The sequence below is a fragment of the Perca fluviatilis genome, chromosome 20 (assembly GCF_010015445.1).
Source record: "Perca fluviatilis chromosome 20, GENO_Pfluv_1.0, whole genome shotgun sequence".
Taxonomy (NCBI): Eukaryota; Metazoa; Chordata; class Actinopteri; order Perciformes; family Percidae; genus Perca; species Perca fluviatilis.
Window position 1 is genome coordinate 27011566 of NC_053131.1, and position 17544 is coordinate 27029109.

The 17544-nt window shown below is 40.8% G+C and overlaps 2 protein-coding genes across 2 annotated transcripts; both read left to right on the forward strand.

Annotated features, from left to right (window-relative positions):
* The first annotated feature begins 1853 nt into the window (after positions 1–1853).
* Positions 1854–9513, forward strand: LOC120548774 (b(0,+)-type amino acid transporter 1-like). The gene is made up of 6 exons (XM_039785244.1): positions 1854–2614; positions 6822–6955; positions 7356–7485; positions 7577–7701; positions 7782–7869; positions 7970–9513. The coding sequence occupies exons 1-6, from the start codon at positions 1916–1918 to the stop codon at positions 8198–8200; spliced, it is 1407 nt and encodes a 468-aa protein (XP_039641178.1). The 5' UTR covers positions 1854–1915; the 3' UTR covers positions 8201–9513.
* Positions 9514–10514: 1001 nt separating this feature from the next.
* On the forward strand, positions 10515–13370 carry LOC120548936. Its single transcript, XM_039785440.1, has 7 exons — positions 10515–10589; positions 11306–11867; positions 11993–12317; positions 12434–12539; positions 12641–12843; positions 12986–13144; positions 13244–13370. Exons 1-7 carry the CDS (start codon positions 10515–10517, stop codon positions 13368–13370), a joined length of 1557 nt encoding a protein of 518 aa, XP_039641374.1.
* Positions 13371–17544: the final 4174 nt, after the last annotated feature.

Genomic DNA, 17544 nt, shown 5'->3' on the forward strand with positions numbered 1-17544 from the left:
ACTTAAGTAGAAGTACAGATACTTGTGTTAAAAATTACTCTGGTAAAAGTAGAATTACTGATTTAACTTCTTTACTTAAGTAAAAGTAACAAAGTACAGGCTTTGAAATGTACTTAAAGAATAAAAGTAAAAGTAGCCTTGCGAATGACAACCACTTTTTATGCAAAGCTACCTGGACCACACACGTTACTAGAGTGCAAGATGAGACATAAAAAACAGGCTCTTTATATGCCATTGTCTACATTTTAAATGAATGTCTGCCAAACATCACATATATGATTATTGTGACAGAGACTGGGACTCCAGCTTAATAAGATTCTGACTGAGTAGCAAGATATGAATTCAATTGTGATTCTGTGAGAATTCACAGATCCAGTTTCTCTTTTTTAATCGTCCCCTTAACATTTAAAGGAATCTACATGTATGTGTGTGTGCTCAAATATAGAAAGAAAATAAAGGATACAATATGAATTACTAAACATAGATTAATTAAGAAGTTCCCCATACTTTTAGAGTTACACAGCACATTGGCCAGGAGTCATACTTGATGCCTCCTAGCCTATCTCAAACATCTCTCTCAGATAAGGCCAGGGATGATTGGGAATGTCTTGCTGCTCGTCTGCCTAATCTCTGGGATCTCTGTTTTCTTCATTTTCAATCATGTCGCCGTCCATACTACTAGTGCTAACGTTATCACCATCAAGCTGCAATTATTTGCCGCAAATGAATGCAGAATGCGGCCGAATCTGTCGAGTCGTCTTGTAGTGGTACAGTATATTCCCATTCAATTAGATTGAATTCGGTATTGATCACGTGAAAAATAATAACGGTAACTCCAGTGAAATTATTTGAAATTTGCTAGTGAGGATTAGATTAGGACCGTTAAAGCTGATGCTGGTTTCAAACTTCGCCCCCCCCAGGTGTGTCTGTAAAACACGGACAGAGACAACTTTCTCTCTTTTGATGCTTTACAAGCAACGTGAAACCTAGCTAACAGGTGAAGAACACAAACAACTAAATCACTAGCTAACCTACTTTAACTGTGCAGGAACTATAGACCAAAACAACAACAGGCTTAAATGAACTGACATCAGTTATACTACTTACAGTTCTCAAGGACGCACACACACGATCTCAACTGATTATCCTCCGGACAGCAGTCTCTCTTTCTTTTTTCTCACTTTTTTCTGTGTGGCGCACGCGCCCGCTCGCGGTGTGAGGCGCGTGTCCGCGCTATTCTCCGACATTACGACCTCTTGTACAAAACTAAAGTAACGAGCCAATTTTAAAAATGTAAGGAGTAGAAAGTACCGATATTCGTGTTAAAATGTAAGGAGTAAAAGTAAAAAGTCGCCACAGAAAAAAATAGTAAAGTAAAGTAGAAATATCCGAAATATCTACTTAAGTAGGCCTACAGTAACGAAGTATTTGTACTTCGTTACTTCCCATCTCTGTTCATTTCACGGAATTCTGTGAGATCAGGTTGGAGCAAACGGTTGAAATAATTAGCTAAAAGTAATGGATAAATGGTTGAACAGCTAAGTATTGACAGGTCAACAAGTATGAAAAAAGTAACAGTAGGCCTACCCACTTTTATATGATAAATAGTGTGATACACTTGGAACATTGGGAATTGATGAAGGGGTACGTGAGTTCATCATGACAGGCCTATGGGGGTACCTCAGACCAAAAAGGTTGGGAACTAGACTACTGTGTCGAGAGAGTGCAGCTGGAAGTAATGAGACGCGACAAACGGCCACGCCACACCTCGGTTAAGTGGCTGTTGAAGGTGATGTCACCCCCTGTTGGGGACATGGCTCTAACGTTACCCAACATAGCAGTTAATCTACAACCAGTTCTCTGCATGCCCAGTGTCCACAACTCATCTCTTTGAGGAAGCAGCAGCTTTTTAACAATGGAGAGTGACACACAGAGACTCAATCTGAAGAGAGAAATTGGGATTATAGGAGCTGTGTCGTTCATTGCTGGAACCATGATAGGATCCGGGATTTTCATATCCCCGCAGTATGTGCTGTCTGCCATCGGCAGCCCCGGAGCCAGCTTTGTTATATGGACCTGCTGTGGGTTGATAGCCATGCTGGGGGGGCTCTGCTATGCTGAACTGGGCACAGTCATACCAGAGTCTGGAGCTGAATATATCTACATGCTGCGGACAGCAGGGAAAGTGGTGGCCTTTATGTTTGTCTTCAGCTTCATCATTGTCATGATACCTGCCAGTGCCACAGGAATTGCTCTCAGCGTTGCTGAATATGTCGTGGCCCCCTTTTACAACGGCTGCACCCCTCCACAACTGGTGGTGAAATTGGTGGCTGCAGGAGCTATCATTGTGCTGGCCATAGTTAACTGTCTGAGCGTCCGCTTGGCCACCGCCATCCAGGTGGTTTCCATGGCAATCAAATTGCTGGCCCTGGCCGTGATCATTTTGGGAGGTGTTGTGATGCTTTTCGAGGGACGCACTGAAAACTTTGAGAACTCCTTTGAGGAAACAAATGTTAATGTCAGCTCCATTGGCATTGCTTTTTATCAGTGCTTGTGGTCCTATGATGGTTGGAACACTTTGAATTTTCTAACTGAGGAGCTGAAACATCCAGAAGTAAGAGTTTCTGTTTACTATTCATACATTTATTTTTTTTAAATACAATTATGCTGTTTGCAAATTGAGAGATTATGAACGTATGCAATCTACTCAGACTTTGATCTAAAATCATTGAACAAAAGAAATTCATGTTGGCCACAAACATCTTTTTTTTTATAATTTTTTTTTTATATTAACCTGTTATCTCAGTATTAATAAGTCACACACATAAACAAGGTTTAACAGTAAATTACACAATGAGTGGAAGTGCAGCGGTCAGTGTTAGTGATTAGAGCCGCCACTGTGGTTCCAGGCAAGAATTATCATATCCAGATAAGGGATTGCATAAGAGTGAGTTTGACATCAAGAGCTGAAAAAAAAACTGTTCCAAATTGGAGTAAATATATGCAAGTAACACATTAAGTAGTTTTATTGTCTCTTAATCAGTTATTCTGTTTGAAATGTGTAAAAGCCATCAGGTGTGTGACTACGTCTTTATCTGGTTGTCTGCTCTGTAAGAGTGAATAACAACTACAGTAATTTCATCACCAACTCTCTGATCTATGTGGCCATGGCAGACAAAGAACCTGAAACCCTGAAAATTAAACGGGAAATTAGGTTGACTGGCATTGTAGCATAGTAGCAGGAACTATGATCGGATCCGGTATATCTTATCACGTCCTAAGGAGCTGAAAAGACCAGAGGTGAGACTGTAAGGAGCTGGATTGTGCGTGCGTGCTTAAGTAAAGAATAGCATTATAATTCTTTTTTAAATACAACAGTCCCTCCAGTCTCCAGGCAGATGATACCTTGTTAAAGATTATGCAGGACATAGGTCAAACTGACAAAATGTCACAGGTGTCAGTGTCGCATGAGGACACTCAAGGTGTGATTGTTTGCTGCAATTGTGGTCCCATTGTGGGATTAAGGTGTGCGCCTGCCAGTGTTGTTAGCATGTGGATGTGCGCAGTGAATGTAAATGTGAAAATACAGCAAAAAATTGAAAGATCACAAATAGTTTTATGCAGAAATGGCAGGTCACAGTTTCCAAATCACTGGCAGTTAAGAAGTTAGGCAGTTTAAGATTTCCTTTACTCACAAAATTTCTGTTGGTCTGGGCTGTGTTTTTTCATGTCTGGGAATTTGAATGGATAATTTAATACAAACAATAATTCTAGAGGGCCAATACATTTTCTATACTTATCAAAAGTTAAAGAAATCATTTCATGACATTTAAATACAAACCTCTTTCCTTATAGAAAATATTTAATGCATCGACATCACACGCTGTAGTGTACTAACGGATTTGTTAGTTATGAGATGCAATAAACCGTGAACCTTGTTGTGGGATTTTGGGCATTCAAAAAGGTCATGCAAATAATTAAAGTTACAAACAAGATAAGATAAGTTATTCACTAGCTTCAACTGAATTCTTAAGTCATTGGGAGAGAGAAAGGAGCAGCACCATTTGTTTGTGCAGACTATTACTGAAAGGTTTCACAACCTTAATAGAGCTTCTTTAAATCCCTTTGCTGTTGCCATAAAAAAAAACTAATTATTATACTGTTGCATTATTGGGAAATGTTTGGAGCCAAAAATTCAAAAATGTTGGTGGAGAAAACATACAAATCATTTCACTCCAAAGTTTGACTAATTTGAGGGAACAAATGTTCATGTGAGCTCCAGTGGAATTGCTTTCTATCAGTGCTTATGAGGTCCTATGATGACTCTATATTATTTAACTGAGGGGGGTATAACATTCAGAATTATGAGTTTCTGTTTACTATTCATTAATTATTAAAACAAATACACCGTTAGCTATTGAGAGATAATGCGCATTCAATTCATTTTGCAACCACTCAGACCTGCAATCAAGATTATACATCTTTTTTTTGTCACTTATTGTTTATTTTTATTGTCAGGATATCAGTTACTCATTGAACAAAATAAATTCACATTGGCAACAAGTTAGCTCAGTGTTTATAAGTCACAAATAAACAAGGCTTAACAGTAAGTTAAACAATGAGCAACAGTGCAAAGAGCCGCCACTGCTGTTCCATACAAGAATTAACATATCCAGATACAGCCCAGTCTCATGGAAGTTCGTGTAAATGTGACGTTATTTGAATCTATTGATACGTGTTCACGGAGACGTTTTTGTCGTTTTTTACGTGGTGGACAACACGAAAATGTGAAGTAATGTATTTCAATGGGAAGCATATTTTGTGGCCACAGCACGAAATTGTAGGGAGTAATATAAAAAGCCGAAAATCCGCGTAAGGAGGTTGGTCGGGGTGGTGGATGGGTCAAACAACACAGGGCTTTCACTTTCCCGTTTGCGGCGCTTTGTTTCCCGGGGATGGCGTCCCTGCGTGTGGCGTTTTGTCCCGCGTGTTACTGTGGCGCGTCTCCCGGCGTTTAAGGCGCCCTTTCCCCGTAAGTTTTTTCCTAAACCCAACCTCCGCCATCCCGTTATTGTGGGGCGTCCCCAGCGGGCCGCCTCGCGTGTCGTCTCGCGGGCGCCTCCCGGCTTATGGAGCGACCTTTTCGGCCGCCTCCCGGCGTCCTTTCCCCGAGAAAATAATGTGACATTTACACGTAAAAAATAACGTGACAGTTACACGTAAAAAATAACGTGACAGTTACACGTAAAAAACGAGAAAAACGTCTCCGTGAACACGTATCAATAGATTAAGAATAACGTGGACATTTACACGAACTGCCGTGAGACCGGGTTGCCAGATAAGGGATTGCATAAAATAAGATTAGAGTTTGGAATCAAGAGCTGGATACACTGTTCAAAGATTTACAAGTACACTGGAGTAAATAGTATATGCAAGTAACACATTGCCACATCTCTTGTCTCTCTGAGATGTGTAGATAAAAGCCAGTCAGTCAGGTGTGTGACTACGTCTTTATCTGGTTGTCTGCTCTGTAAGAGTGAATAACAACTACAGTAATTTCATCACCAACTCTCTGATCTACATGACCATGGCGGACAAAGAACCTGAAACCCTGAAAATAAAACGGGAAATTGGGTTGATTGGCGGTGTAGCACTAGTAGCAGGAACTATGATCGGATCCGGTATATTCATGTCCCCACAGTTTGTACTGGCCTACGTGGGAAGCCCTGGAGCAAGTATGGTGATCTGGGCTCTCTCGGGAGTTGTAGCTATGTTTGCAGCGCTGTCCTACACCGAGCTTGGGACAGTCATTTCGGAATCTGGTGGGGACTTCATCTACATACTGAGGATCTATGGTTCATGTCCTGCTTTCTTCGCAGCAGTCACTTTTATCCTGGTTGTGAAGCCATTCAGCATTGCAGCAATGGCAATTAGCATTGCGGAGTATTCTCTAGCACCCTTTTACACGGGCTGCCTTCCTCCTCAGCTGGCAGTAAAGTGTGCTGCAGCTGTGGCTATAATGGTTGTTGCAATAGTCAACATCTTGAACGTCCGAATTGCCATCAAAGTCCAGGTGGTCTTCTTGGTGGCCAAGGTGCTGGCGTTGGCATTCATCGTAATTGAGGAGAATAGTGGAGCTCATACAGAGCAACAGGGTCCTTGTGGAAAATTTGAAAGTTGAGAATGCGTTTAAAGGCACTCAGTACTCTTTGAGCTCTCTAGGAATGGCTTTTTATCAAGGACTCTGGTCTTACGCAGGCTGGTACAACTTGAACTATGTCACTGAGGAACTGAAAAGACCAGAGGTGAGACTGTAAAGAGTTGGATTGTGCATGTGTGCTTAGGTAAATAATAGCATCATTTCCCCCCCTCCCAAATACAACAGTCCCTCTAGTCACCGGGCAGATGATGCAGGGTCAGTGTTGCATGAGGACACTCAAGGTGTGATTGTTTGCTGCAATTGTGGTCTTATCTAACTGGGATTAAGGTGTGCGTCTGCCAGTGTTGCTATCATGTGGATGTGTGCAGTGAATGTAAATGTGAAAATACAGCAATAAGTTAAAATATCACAGAATGTTTTTAGGCAGAAACAGAAGGTCACAGACTTTTTTTAGGTAGTATGAAAGTTAATGATTTTCTTTATTCACTACATTTCTGTAGCTCTGTATGGGATTGTGCTTAGAGTTTTTTCATCATTTCATTTTACTTTGGAGTCTCTGACTCCTGGCTCAATCCATTATTCTATTGTTAATATTACAATTATCCATCATGCAAGCATGTATGCATTGGCCAGAAAATGATGTTGCCTTTTTTTCTTCCAGGTGAATCTTCCTAGGGCGGTTGTGATAGCCACTTCTCTGGTGACTGGCTTATATCTGCTGGTGAATGTGAGCTACCTGACGGTAATGACGCCTAAAGAACTCATGTCCTCCAGCGCAGTAGCAGTGACCTGGGGGTAAGACAGCACCTGATATTGATGTCACAGATTCTGGTAGACAGGTCCAGACTGATAGCCTGGTCCTACCAGACTCTGGTACATTTCATTTCATTTCAGGCTACCAGACTGATAGTTTGACTTGCTCTTTCTGCTGTCCAAATTGCTCATTTTTAAAGGATCATGAAAGGAGTACTACACTGATTTAGCATTGCACTCCTATGGCATTATCATTCTCACAGTGTTTTTTTTTTTTTTTTTAAGTATCAAAATCGATTCAGCTGAACCGGAGGTGTCTTTTTTATTCCACGCATTCTTCTTCCTTGTCAAATATATATTTTTATATGTGGCGCAGGTGGCTTTTGAAAAATGTAAAGGATGCTGTTGCAGCTTATGTGAGAACTTCAACCTTTTCCCTCAGGAATAAGGTGTTAGGAAGCTGGGGCTGGATCATGTCTGTGGCTGCAGCATTGTCTGCCTTTGGTTCTCTGAATGGGACGTTCTTCAGTGGTGGCCGTGTGTGCTTTGTTGCTGCCAGGGAAGGACACATGGTGAGAGTGTCTGCTTATGAACATATGTTAGATTGTTGAGCATAAGACGGTTGTCACAGTGTTTCACCCTGACTTGCGTTGTGCTTTGTAGCCAGATATTCTGGCCATGGCTCACGTCCACAGACTGACTCCATCTCCAGCCCTGATCTTCACCACTGTTGTCTCCCTTCTGGTGCTGATCCCTGGAGACTTCCAGAGTATTGTCAACTTCTTCAGGTGAAACCTGGGTCTGCTTTGCATTTATATAATGTTGACAGAATGTACAACCTGACATTCCTTTTCATTGCGGTTGTCAGTTTCACTGCCTGGTTTTTCTATGCCATCACCCTGTCTGGACTTCTCTATCTCAAGATTAAGAAGCCGGAGCTCCCCAGGCCCTACACGGTCAGTGTCATACACTTCTCATGACATCATCACAAACATACATTTGTCTTTTTGCTAACGTGGGTTGACAATCACTTTGTGTCTCTTCCTCTCTCCACAGGTTCCCATTATACTCCCTATACTGGTCCTAATGGCGGCAATATTTCTTGTGCTGGCGCCCATCATAGACAATCCTCAGATTGAATACCTCTATGTGACTTTATTTATCCTCAGTGGAGCTATAGTCTACATACCCTTCATCCATTACAAGCTCTGCCCAGGGCTGTTGACCAAGTTGACAGTGTTCCTTCAGCTGTTCTTAGAGGTCGCCCCAGCAGAGAAAAACCTGTGATTTGGGCAGAAGAAAAAGGTGATTTTCCGGGGTTTTTTTTTGTTTACCTTGTGCTTTTTAACTACACCTGTTTTTGCAATGGCAGCCATGAGACATTGCAGTTTACATTCAATAGCAACTTATTATAACCTCCCGTTTCTTATTAATAAGTTGGGTTGTTGTGTGTTTTAATGTCTTTGAATTTTAGCAGTCTGATATGTATTGTCTTTTTGCACAGGTGCATTTAGCACTGCTTTATTTGCTGATGTTTATAATCAACTTAGAAAGCACAAGTGAAAAGGAATACGATTCCAAAGTAAATCGGTATTCAAAATATCAATCTATTACCAAAAGATCAAATATGACTCTGAAATCTTACAGTTTTTGCCTGTTCAACAGCAAGCGGTTAGACAGCGTATGTCTTTAAACAGCTGAGGATTCCTGTTATTGTGAATTTGTTTAATTTTCCATTTCAGTTGTATTTGTTCATTTGCAAAAGGTTCCAGTTCAAACACACATACAAATGTATTTTAAATACATTTCAAAACAAAAAAGAAACAGGGTTGTATAACAATTAAATGATAAGACATTTTGATTTGGGGGGAGTTCTCATTGCCTTGGACCTGCACATGATATAAATACTGGAGAAAGCTTGTGCTGTCCTCCAAACACACTGATACAGAGTGAGGAGAAGCAACACCAACTAAACGCTGTCGTAAGAAGATTCATCACAACGTCAAAGCTTCAAGTTGTACGAAACAAAAACAACGAAAGAATCAAACGGCAGCATGCTTTGTCATTAAACAGTTACTGTTTTAAAAGAAATGTATGTGACTTATGGTTTTAATAAAATGAAGAAAAAAAATGTGTATGAAAAGAAAACAGAGACAACTATTAGATGGATTTGCTATGAAAGTTGGCTGAAGTAGGTTGCAGGTACAAAAATGAAGTCATGGCATACCAACAAATTATAGTTGTGGAAAACATGTACTGTAAAATACCTGTTCTCTACTGCAAATAACTAAGACCATCCCAAAATGGTCTGATGTCAAAGAAGCCCAAATATTTCATTTAATTAGAGTTCTGTTTTCTAAAGTTATATAACTCATACAATTACACATTGAACCTGAACCGACTATGGTAGAGGTTAAGGAAACACCTGCGCTAATAGTTTCCCGGTCAAGAGTCTTATCCCATTTAGGATCATATTATGATGCCATTGATATGGTACGTCATTGATACATGATTCATAGGAGGATGAATGGCATAGATTTTTATTTATTGTTTTATAAATTTCAGTGGGTCATCATGATTAGGTACCAGGAAGTACATCAAATAAAGGCGAAACAACAACAAAGAAAAAAACAATTTCAGTATTTCATCTCTATTTTTAAATACTGTGCTTCCCTCAATACTTATTATTGATCATACCGACCCACCCCTACCAACCCACCTTCCTCCCCCCAACCCACCCTACCATCCGCCCACCTCTCCCACCCCCGTCCCCATTTACCCGCCTACCCCGTACATTGCTGGTCCTCTTAAACACACACACACACACACACACACACACACACACACACACACACACACAAAAACAAAAAAAAACACAACCACAAACAACAACAACAAATAAAATAAATAAAAATAAGTAAAATAATAGAGCCAACTGCCTAGCGCAATGGTTCTCAACCTTTTAGAGTCGTGACCTACCCCCACAATAATGAGGTTGGCGTTTGCTTAACAGATTTACAGATGAAGCTCTGAATATAAGACATGAAATTTACCAAACTTCACACATTAATGTAGAAACCATTCATCAAGTCTAAAATATGTGATTTCTTTATTTCTTCCCAACCATCTGGCGACACCAAGAAATGATCTTGCGACCCCCTTGGGGGTCCCGACCCCCAGGTTGAGAACCACTAGCATAGCGCACCTATGCCTAAAAAGGACCATGATAAAAGCAATACGAAAATTTGATTTTAAATTTAGAATTTAATGTTGTGATAAAAATTGGAAATGTTGCTTTGTGAAAATTGAGAATATTGATAGATAAATGATTAAATGTGTGCCAAGAGTACAAAAAAAATGTCATGATTGTCAAGTTTGGGTCCTTTTGGATCACCAACAATGCTTTGATATCATTTAATAAAAATGAAAATAAAAGAATTCATAAAATACCTCATTTGCATATGGATTCCATCAGAATGTTCCATGGTTCTACAGTGACCTCACTTAGAACATGTTCATGTATAAAGGGGGGAATCCAGTTCCAGTCAGACACACACTCATCCCATTTTTTGACAGTTTAGTTAGCATTTTTCAGACACTCATGGCTATTTGCGAGACGTTAAAGGACTTCCTGCAACAGTGTAAGACGAAAATGAACTTCAAGGAAGACAGTGATGTAAGTAACCTTTTTCTGAGGGAAGATAGATAGTTGGATAGATAAATACAGTTTTTTTTAAATCACTAACCTGCAGAGGGTCAAAACTAAAGTGACTAAAGTAATATCAAAACTCTTTTCTAATTTGTAGTTCACCACCTGCAAAATACTTATATATCTGGAGAGAGGGAGGACTAGAACCCTCCCAGTACTACAGTATGAGTGATTATACTATAGCCTACATGTTGTTGATGGGGATTTTTTGTAATGACAGCATTACTGCAGCTCAGGAACTTCAGGAATTATTTATTTTTGTTTCAACTTTGTATTTTTCACAAGTACACTACCGGTCAAAAGTTTGGAGTCAGATATTAGATATTTCCATTCCACTCCATTATAGACAGTATACCAGAGAGAGATCAGTTGCATTGTTTTTTTAACCAGGGCAGCAGTTTTCAGACATTATGTGCTTACATAATTGCAAAAGGGTTCTCTAATGTTTTCTCAGTTAGCCTTTTAAAATGATATCAGATTAGTAAACAGAATGTGCCTTTCGAACATTGGATGAATGGTTGCTTATTATTGGCAATGTAGATATTAAAAAAGTGGCTTTAGTATTCACTGATGTTTGTTAGCAATTGGAAATAGACAAATACCCATTTTTAAACTAATCAAATCATCAAAGTCCAAAAATTAAGAACACAAATAACAACGAACAATATGTTTGTTTTTTACAGACACTAGAGAGCCTTGAAAAAGAAAGTGGCTCCAGCAGTCAGTCCAGGATCCTGGACATTGAGAGAGCTGAAAAGGCTGAGTTGGCTGCACTCATTCAACATGCAGAGAGGCTGTATGCTTCCCAGAAAGGCAGCAGTGATGCTGTTCTGGAGAGAATGGGACTCTCCATCCAGCAGGACACCCTCCCCTCACCTCAGCCACCAGCTTTTCCCAGAAAGAGCCATAAATGCTCTCTTCCATGGAGAAGGCTCAGGCCCATGCGTAAAAGAGAGGACAAAAGGAGTCTGACGTCCACGGCTAGCCAGACGTTGTTAGAAGAGGACCCTTTCTTTGACAAGAAGCTGCGTTTGGGCTGTAAGATGATGACACTTGCCTGTAAGATTGCCAAGCTGAGAGCTGCAAACAGGAACCGAAGCCCAGACTCTACCCCCAGCTCTGTGGACACGCACACTCCCACTGAGCTAAGGGCTATTTCACACATCCGCTCTTTCACCCCTACTCCTCCTCCTACAGCGATCAGGAGACCATCTCGTATCCCAGTGTTGAAACGTGGTGGAGCAGGTATGTTAATACTATTGAGTGATGACTTCCTTTTTGGAAACTTGAATGGAAATATGTAAAGATTGTGATTACAGTAAACATGGACATTTGATTAATAATGATTATTTTTCTGTCAATTTGAACAGGTAAGAAGGCAGCTAATAGGTGCAAGCTCCAGCCAGCAAAAAATACATTTGAGGAACATGGAGAGCCCTTTGAGATGTTCCAGCTCGACCACCGTCCTTCACGGGTTAGGGTTAGTGAACAACCTGCAGCCCCCAGAAGGACCGTGGCGGTAGCACCCAAGGTTCCAGCACCTCCATCCAAAGCTGCCCCGCCCAACAGAAAAGGACCTCGCCGTGGGACAAAACTCCACCCAAAGGCTGTCGCAGCTCAGGAAGACCTCCAGCCTTTCGCCAAGCCTGCAGAGAGCCTGTCCCTCTCCTTCACACAGCTGACCTCAGATGACTGGTAAGACATCAACATCACAGGCATTTACAGATAGATTTGAAAGAGAATAACCAGCAGGGTCCCAACAGGCGGTTGTTCTTAAAGCTGTGATTAACATAGTTGTCATCTAAACACAGGGAGAAGAAACTGGATGGACTGAAGTCTGTTCGAGTTTTGGCACGACACCATCCGGCATTACTGCAGACCAAACTGCATGAAGTCTGCCTGGTCGTTGCAGAAGAGGTATTGTAGACATGTTCCTCTTTGTTCTCAGTTGCCTTCTTGTTCATCTACCTTTACTGTTTATGCAGAAGTATTGACTGGTGTTCTTGTTTACTATCTAGGTGAATAACTTGCGCTCTGGTGTGGCCTGTGCTGCAATGGCCACCGTAGCAAAGCTCCACGTTCACCTGGGGAGGGCCATGGACCCTGAGGCAAATTGGACAGGCCGCATCCTGCTGCTGAAGTTGGCTCAGACGACCAACGCCTTTGTTCAAGAGCAGGCTAACCTTGCCCTGGATGCATTGGTGGAGGGCTGCGGCGCCGGGTAGAATATTGGACGTTCTCCTCGACACAGGGCTGAGGTAAGAGAAGCGGATTTCATCAGAATGTAGTAGGACGCGTATCAGCAGCATTTGAAATAAAGGAAATAAAACAGTCAACATTCTCCTGTTTTTGGCCTTCTTCAGGCACCGTTGTGCTGCAGTGAGGGGGAGCACAGCACAGCACCTCCACCAGCTGGCGGACATCGTTGGAGAGAATCACATCTTGACAGCAGGGAAGACCTTCGCTCAGCGTTTCCTTAGTGCTGTCAGTAAGATGGCCGTGGATGCTGCACCAGAAGTCAGGTGGGTTGCCAAGTCTTGCATGGTCTTATGGTTTGTGTTTCCTGGGCACTGGGCTGCCTGTACACTAAATTGCTAAATGAGAAATGTATTTCTGCACAGGCACTATGGACAGATGATGCTCCAGGGACTTGCCCACCAGAAGGAGTTCATTGTTATGTGGGAAAAGATAGTCCCAGTGAAAGACAGAAGTCCCTTGCAGAAGATCTTGAAGAAAATGAGGCAGTAGAAGCGGAGGCGACAGATATCAACTTTATTTTTTTAAGATTATTTTTTGGGACATTTTTAGGCCTTTATTGACAGGACAGCTGCAGCAATTTGCATGTTCTCCCCGTGCATGTGTGGGGTTTTTTCCGGGTGCTCCGGTTTCTTCCCACAGTCCCACGTTTGCAGATTAGGTTAATTGGACACTCTAAATCAGAGGTCCTTCATCTTTTTTTCAGCCAAGGACAAATCAAGAGAAAAGGGCTAAATTGAAGTGCCTTTCAGATCATATTTGGTGTCCTCAGAATTACTGCAGGGTGCCGCCAATTTTTTTTGAAAGTTAAAAAGGTCTGAAAATATACATTAACATGAACATGAATTATACGTGATGTATAAATATACGTGATGTATAAATATATGTGATGTATAAAGATACGTGATGTATAAATAACATATGAATATCCATCCAGCCATCTCCATCCATCCAGCCCACTTTAATATGCAACTCAATTTTATACAATATATGTAGTAGAGGGTGCCTGCTCCATCTCTCTTTTAGCTAAGAGGTCATGGCCTAAAAAACATTGAAGACCCCTGGTCTACGGTATATGCGCCTTTCTGTGATAGACTGGCAATATATAAAAAATACCAATTAAAGTATTTTTTAATTTTTAACAAAATGTTTCTGTTCTGTATTTGTTTTTAATTGTATTTTCTGTGTTCTAAACTGTCTTGATTGGTGTTTAAAGTTCCCATGACATGCTGCTTTTTGGATGCTTTTATATATGTCTTAGTGGTCCCCTAATACTCTATCTGAAGTTTCTTTCCCGACATTCAGCCTTGGTACAGAATTACAGCCACTAGAGCCAGTCCCATAATGAGCTTTCCTTAGAATGTGCCATTTCTGTGTCTGTAGCTTTAAATGCTATTGAAAAGCAGAGAGGGGGGTTGCAAGTCATGATGTCTCTCTCATGGGCCGGCCAAATTCTCTGGGCGGGCAAAGCAGAGAAAGGGGAGGTAACCTTGCTCCTTATGACCTCATAAGGAGAAGATTCCAGATCGGCCCATCTGAGCTTTCATTTTCTCAAAGGCAGAGCAGGATACCCAGGGCTCGGTTTACACCTATCACCATTTCTAGCCACTGGGGGACCATAGGCAGGCTGGGGGAACACATATTAATGTTAAAAAACCTCATGAAGGGACATTTTCATGCCATGGGACCATGCACATTCAACAGCAGTCAGTTTCGTTTTGGGGGGGGGGGAAGCAGTGGGGTTGCTTTACTTGTTGCTTTTACATTTTTACATTTAAGTCTTTCACTTAAAATTATCTCCGAAGATCGTTCTGAGTATCTGTGCAGATAGAATATAATAGAATGCTCTGTTCACAATGGGGAAAAGGGCAGGAGAGGGAAGGGACAAAAGGCGAAGCATGGATGAGGCGCTGACAGATGCAAGTATATTTTTTTATAGCAACGCACAAACACTTGGGTCTTATTGGTTTGTCAAAAAACTTTCTTCAGATCAGGTCTAGAATAAACTACTTACTAACTTAACTATTTGATGTGAGATTCATACCCAGGTTTAGTTTCGCTGTTTGTTTTTTTTTATTTGTTGAATACATTCTCCTCATACATGTCATTCTACGACAAAAGGGGAAAACTGGACCAAAAACCAAAGACTAGACCAAAAACTGGGCCAAGAACAGCACTCCAGCTTGCTGTGTCTTGCTCATTTGCAGTTTCTAATGTGTCCACCTTTTAAAGACACTTTTATTTAGTTTAAAATTGCCTCTCTGTTATTTAAAAAAAAAGCCCAGCACTAAAATCAAAACTACTCACAGAGAACAGGGGCTCTTATTGGCCAGAGCAATAAGGGCCTCTCAGCACTCCAAGTATCCTACATCGTTTACAAAATCACTTTGATATAAAAAAAAATCAACCTTTAGAATTGTCTGTACTGTTATTGTACGTCTCTATTGCATTTCTATGTCCGTAACCCCAGGAAGACTAGAGGCACCCGTGTGTGCTTCTACTGGGGATCCTTAAACAATAAACCTCAGCTGTTCTTTGTGTTTAGTGCTAAATAGCTAATGTTAGCATGCTAACACACAAAACTAAGAAGGTGAACAAGGCAAACTTGCATTTTAGCAAGTTGACATTAGCATTTAGCTCAGTGCACCGCTGTGACTATGACTGTAGACTTGTGGTTTTTCTAATACTAACAGTCTGTTAGTTAGGAGTTGTGCTGGGCTACAAGATCAGTAATAAGACATCTTGATAGAGCTGACCTTCCTGAAACAAATGTGCATTCTAAATCTTAAATGCAAAATAATAACTCATAGAGATTTTATGAATTAAAAAAAAAAGTTTATTAAATAATTGTTATCCACCAAAAGGATAAAACAAGACATGGCCAAATCATAGTGCAACTTTCACATGACAAAAGATTGTTCAACACAAAACAGGAGAGAGCAGGGAAGGGAGGTGGGGTGTGTGTGTGTGTGTGTGTGTGTGTGTGTGTGTGTGTGTGTGTGTGTGTGTGTGTGTGTGTGTGTGTACTACGACTTTCTGTATGACGTTATCATACAGTCAATGCAGTCTGTCCCTTGATGTTTCTTATTTAATCAGCTTCACTATTCTGTTACAAATTTAGCTTTTTTTTAATTTTTGGCAAGCTTGGGGTCTCAGAAAATAATGAGCTGTTTTGATCAATAATATAGGCTAATGTGTCAGTGTTGAGATAGCCTGCCCTTATTCACAGGTTCTCAGTTAACCAACACAGTCCCAAAAACGTTATTACCAAGTGTTAGCGTGGAATCTGTGTGTTTAAGAGTCCTTTTGTCAAACTCCAGTTGACGAATCACTCAGCTCTAGATTTCTTCTCTGTGCCGTTAGAAGCGTTTGACTGGCTTTCAGATGCGTCTTTACCGCAGGGAGCGCGCGTGCACTCGGAGCGGAGCTTCTGTCCCCCTACAGGTTGTCTCATTGGAACTACAGCTGCAGTTAAAAGTTACATAGTGGAAGACTGACACGGTTTTCCATAGTTACAAGGGTCTCATTTATCTACATAAATACGTGTATTTCTCTGTTACATTAAGGCGACGTGTGAATTGTTTAATGCACTCTTTATTATTGTGGATTATTCGACAGTGTTTTCCAAAGTTCCATACTGACATGCTCCTTAGCCTTAGGCCTAGTATCTACGTTAGTCATGCAGGTTAGTGAACAATATTTTTTCCTTTAGTGAACAATATTTTTTCTTCGTCTTTGCTAACCCGTCCCTCCCTGCCTGTAACGTGATTTCTGTTTTAATTTAATTTAATATGGCTTTTCAATTAAACGCTTTTTTCACCTGTCTGCCATATAAGTTACAGATATAATATATACAGATATATTACCTGATATAATGTGTATCCCCTACCTTGCAAAGGGTCTTATAATGGCTAAGCCTAATAATTTAAAGCCACTGAGGGTTATACGGACTTCAAACAAACTGTCTATGGCTAGTAAACTAGCTGACATGTTCTCTTCTACCGCGCAGAGCGGCTGTATGTGCCTGCCCTGTGGGGATAGAGATTGTTGTGGATTGTTTGGCATCTGTCGCTCAAGAATTATATGTGTTATGGACTTGAACTAAATTGAGCTTGAGGTTTTTAAAAAAAAGTGGTGTGTACAAAATGACTCATGACGAAATCTGGTAGGTACACTTATACCACCGTCCCCACCGAAAATTGTTCGTGACCACATTTGTTGCAATCAATTGAAAAACGTTTAAACTGTTAAATTTTAGCCATATATGTAGTTTTCCTGATTTCTGGATGTTATTGTTGTGTCCCTGATGTTAATGTACATTTGATGAAACCTGCATGTTGGTTGAGATTTGTTAGCGAATATTATAACGTTACCTAGAGCAATTTATGGTTGCAGACTCTTTTCTTTCTGTGATTTTCCTTAATGTACACATCAGTGTCTTTAAAAAAATAAAGTATTAAAGTATTTTAAAGTAGCCTATTTTATTCCAGACGCCAGCTTTTATTTTGAAAAGCAAAAGCTCGGGGACGGCATCAGGCGGGACGGCACGAGACGGGACGGCATTACATGGGACGCTCCAGGCTGCAACCATACAGTCTTGGAGGAAACAGTCATCTCAACCTCAACCAGTGAAAGCTTTATTTTGAAAGTAGTGAGCGGAAGCAGT

Bases quoted from the DNA above. Each gene is read 5' to 3' on its own strand.
- LOC120548774 (XM_039785244.1), top strand. From the start codon at position 1,916: ATGGAGAGTGACACACAGAGACTCAATCTGAAGAGAGAAATTGGGATT. The intron at 2,615-6,821 runs GTAAGAGTTTCT...TTTTTCTTCCAG, and splicing joins AGGAGCTGAAACATCCAGAA to GTGAATCTTCCTAGGGCGGT. The intron at 6,956-7,355 runs GTAAGACAGCAC...CTTTTCCCTCAG, and splicing joins GCAGTAGCAGTGACCTGGGG to GAATAAGGTGTTAGGAAGCT.
- LOC120548936 (XM_039785440.1), top strand. From the start codon at position 10,515: ATGGCTATTTGCGAGACGTTAAAGGACTTCCTGCAACAGTGTAAGACG. The intron at 12,540-12,640 runs GTATTGTAGACA...TTTACTATCTAG, and splicing joins GCCTGGTCGTTGCAGAAGAG to GTGAATAACTTGCGCTCTGG. The intron at 13,145-13,243 runs GTGGGTTGCCAA...ATTTCTGCACAG, and splicing joins GATGCTGCACCAGAAGTCAG to GCACTATGGACAGATGATGC.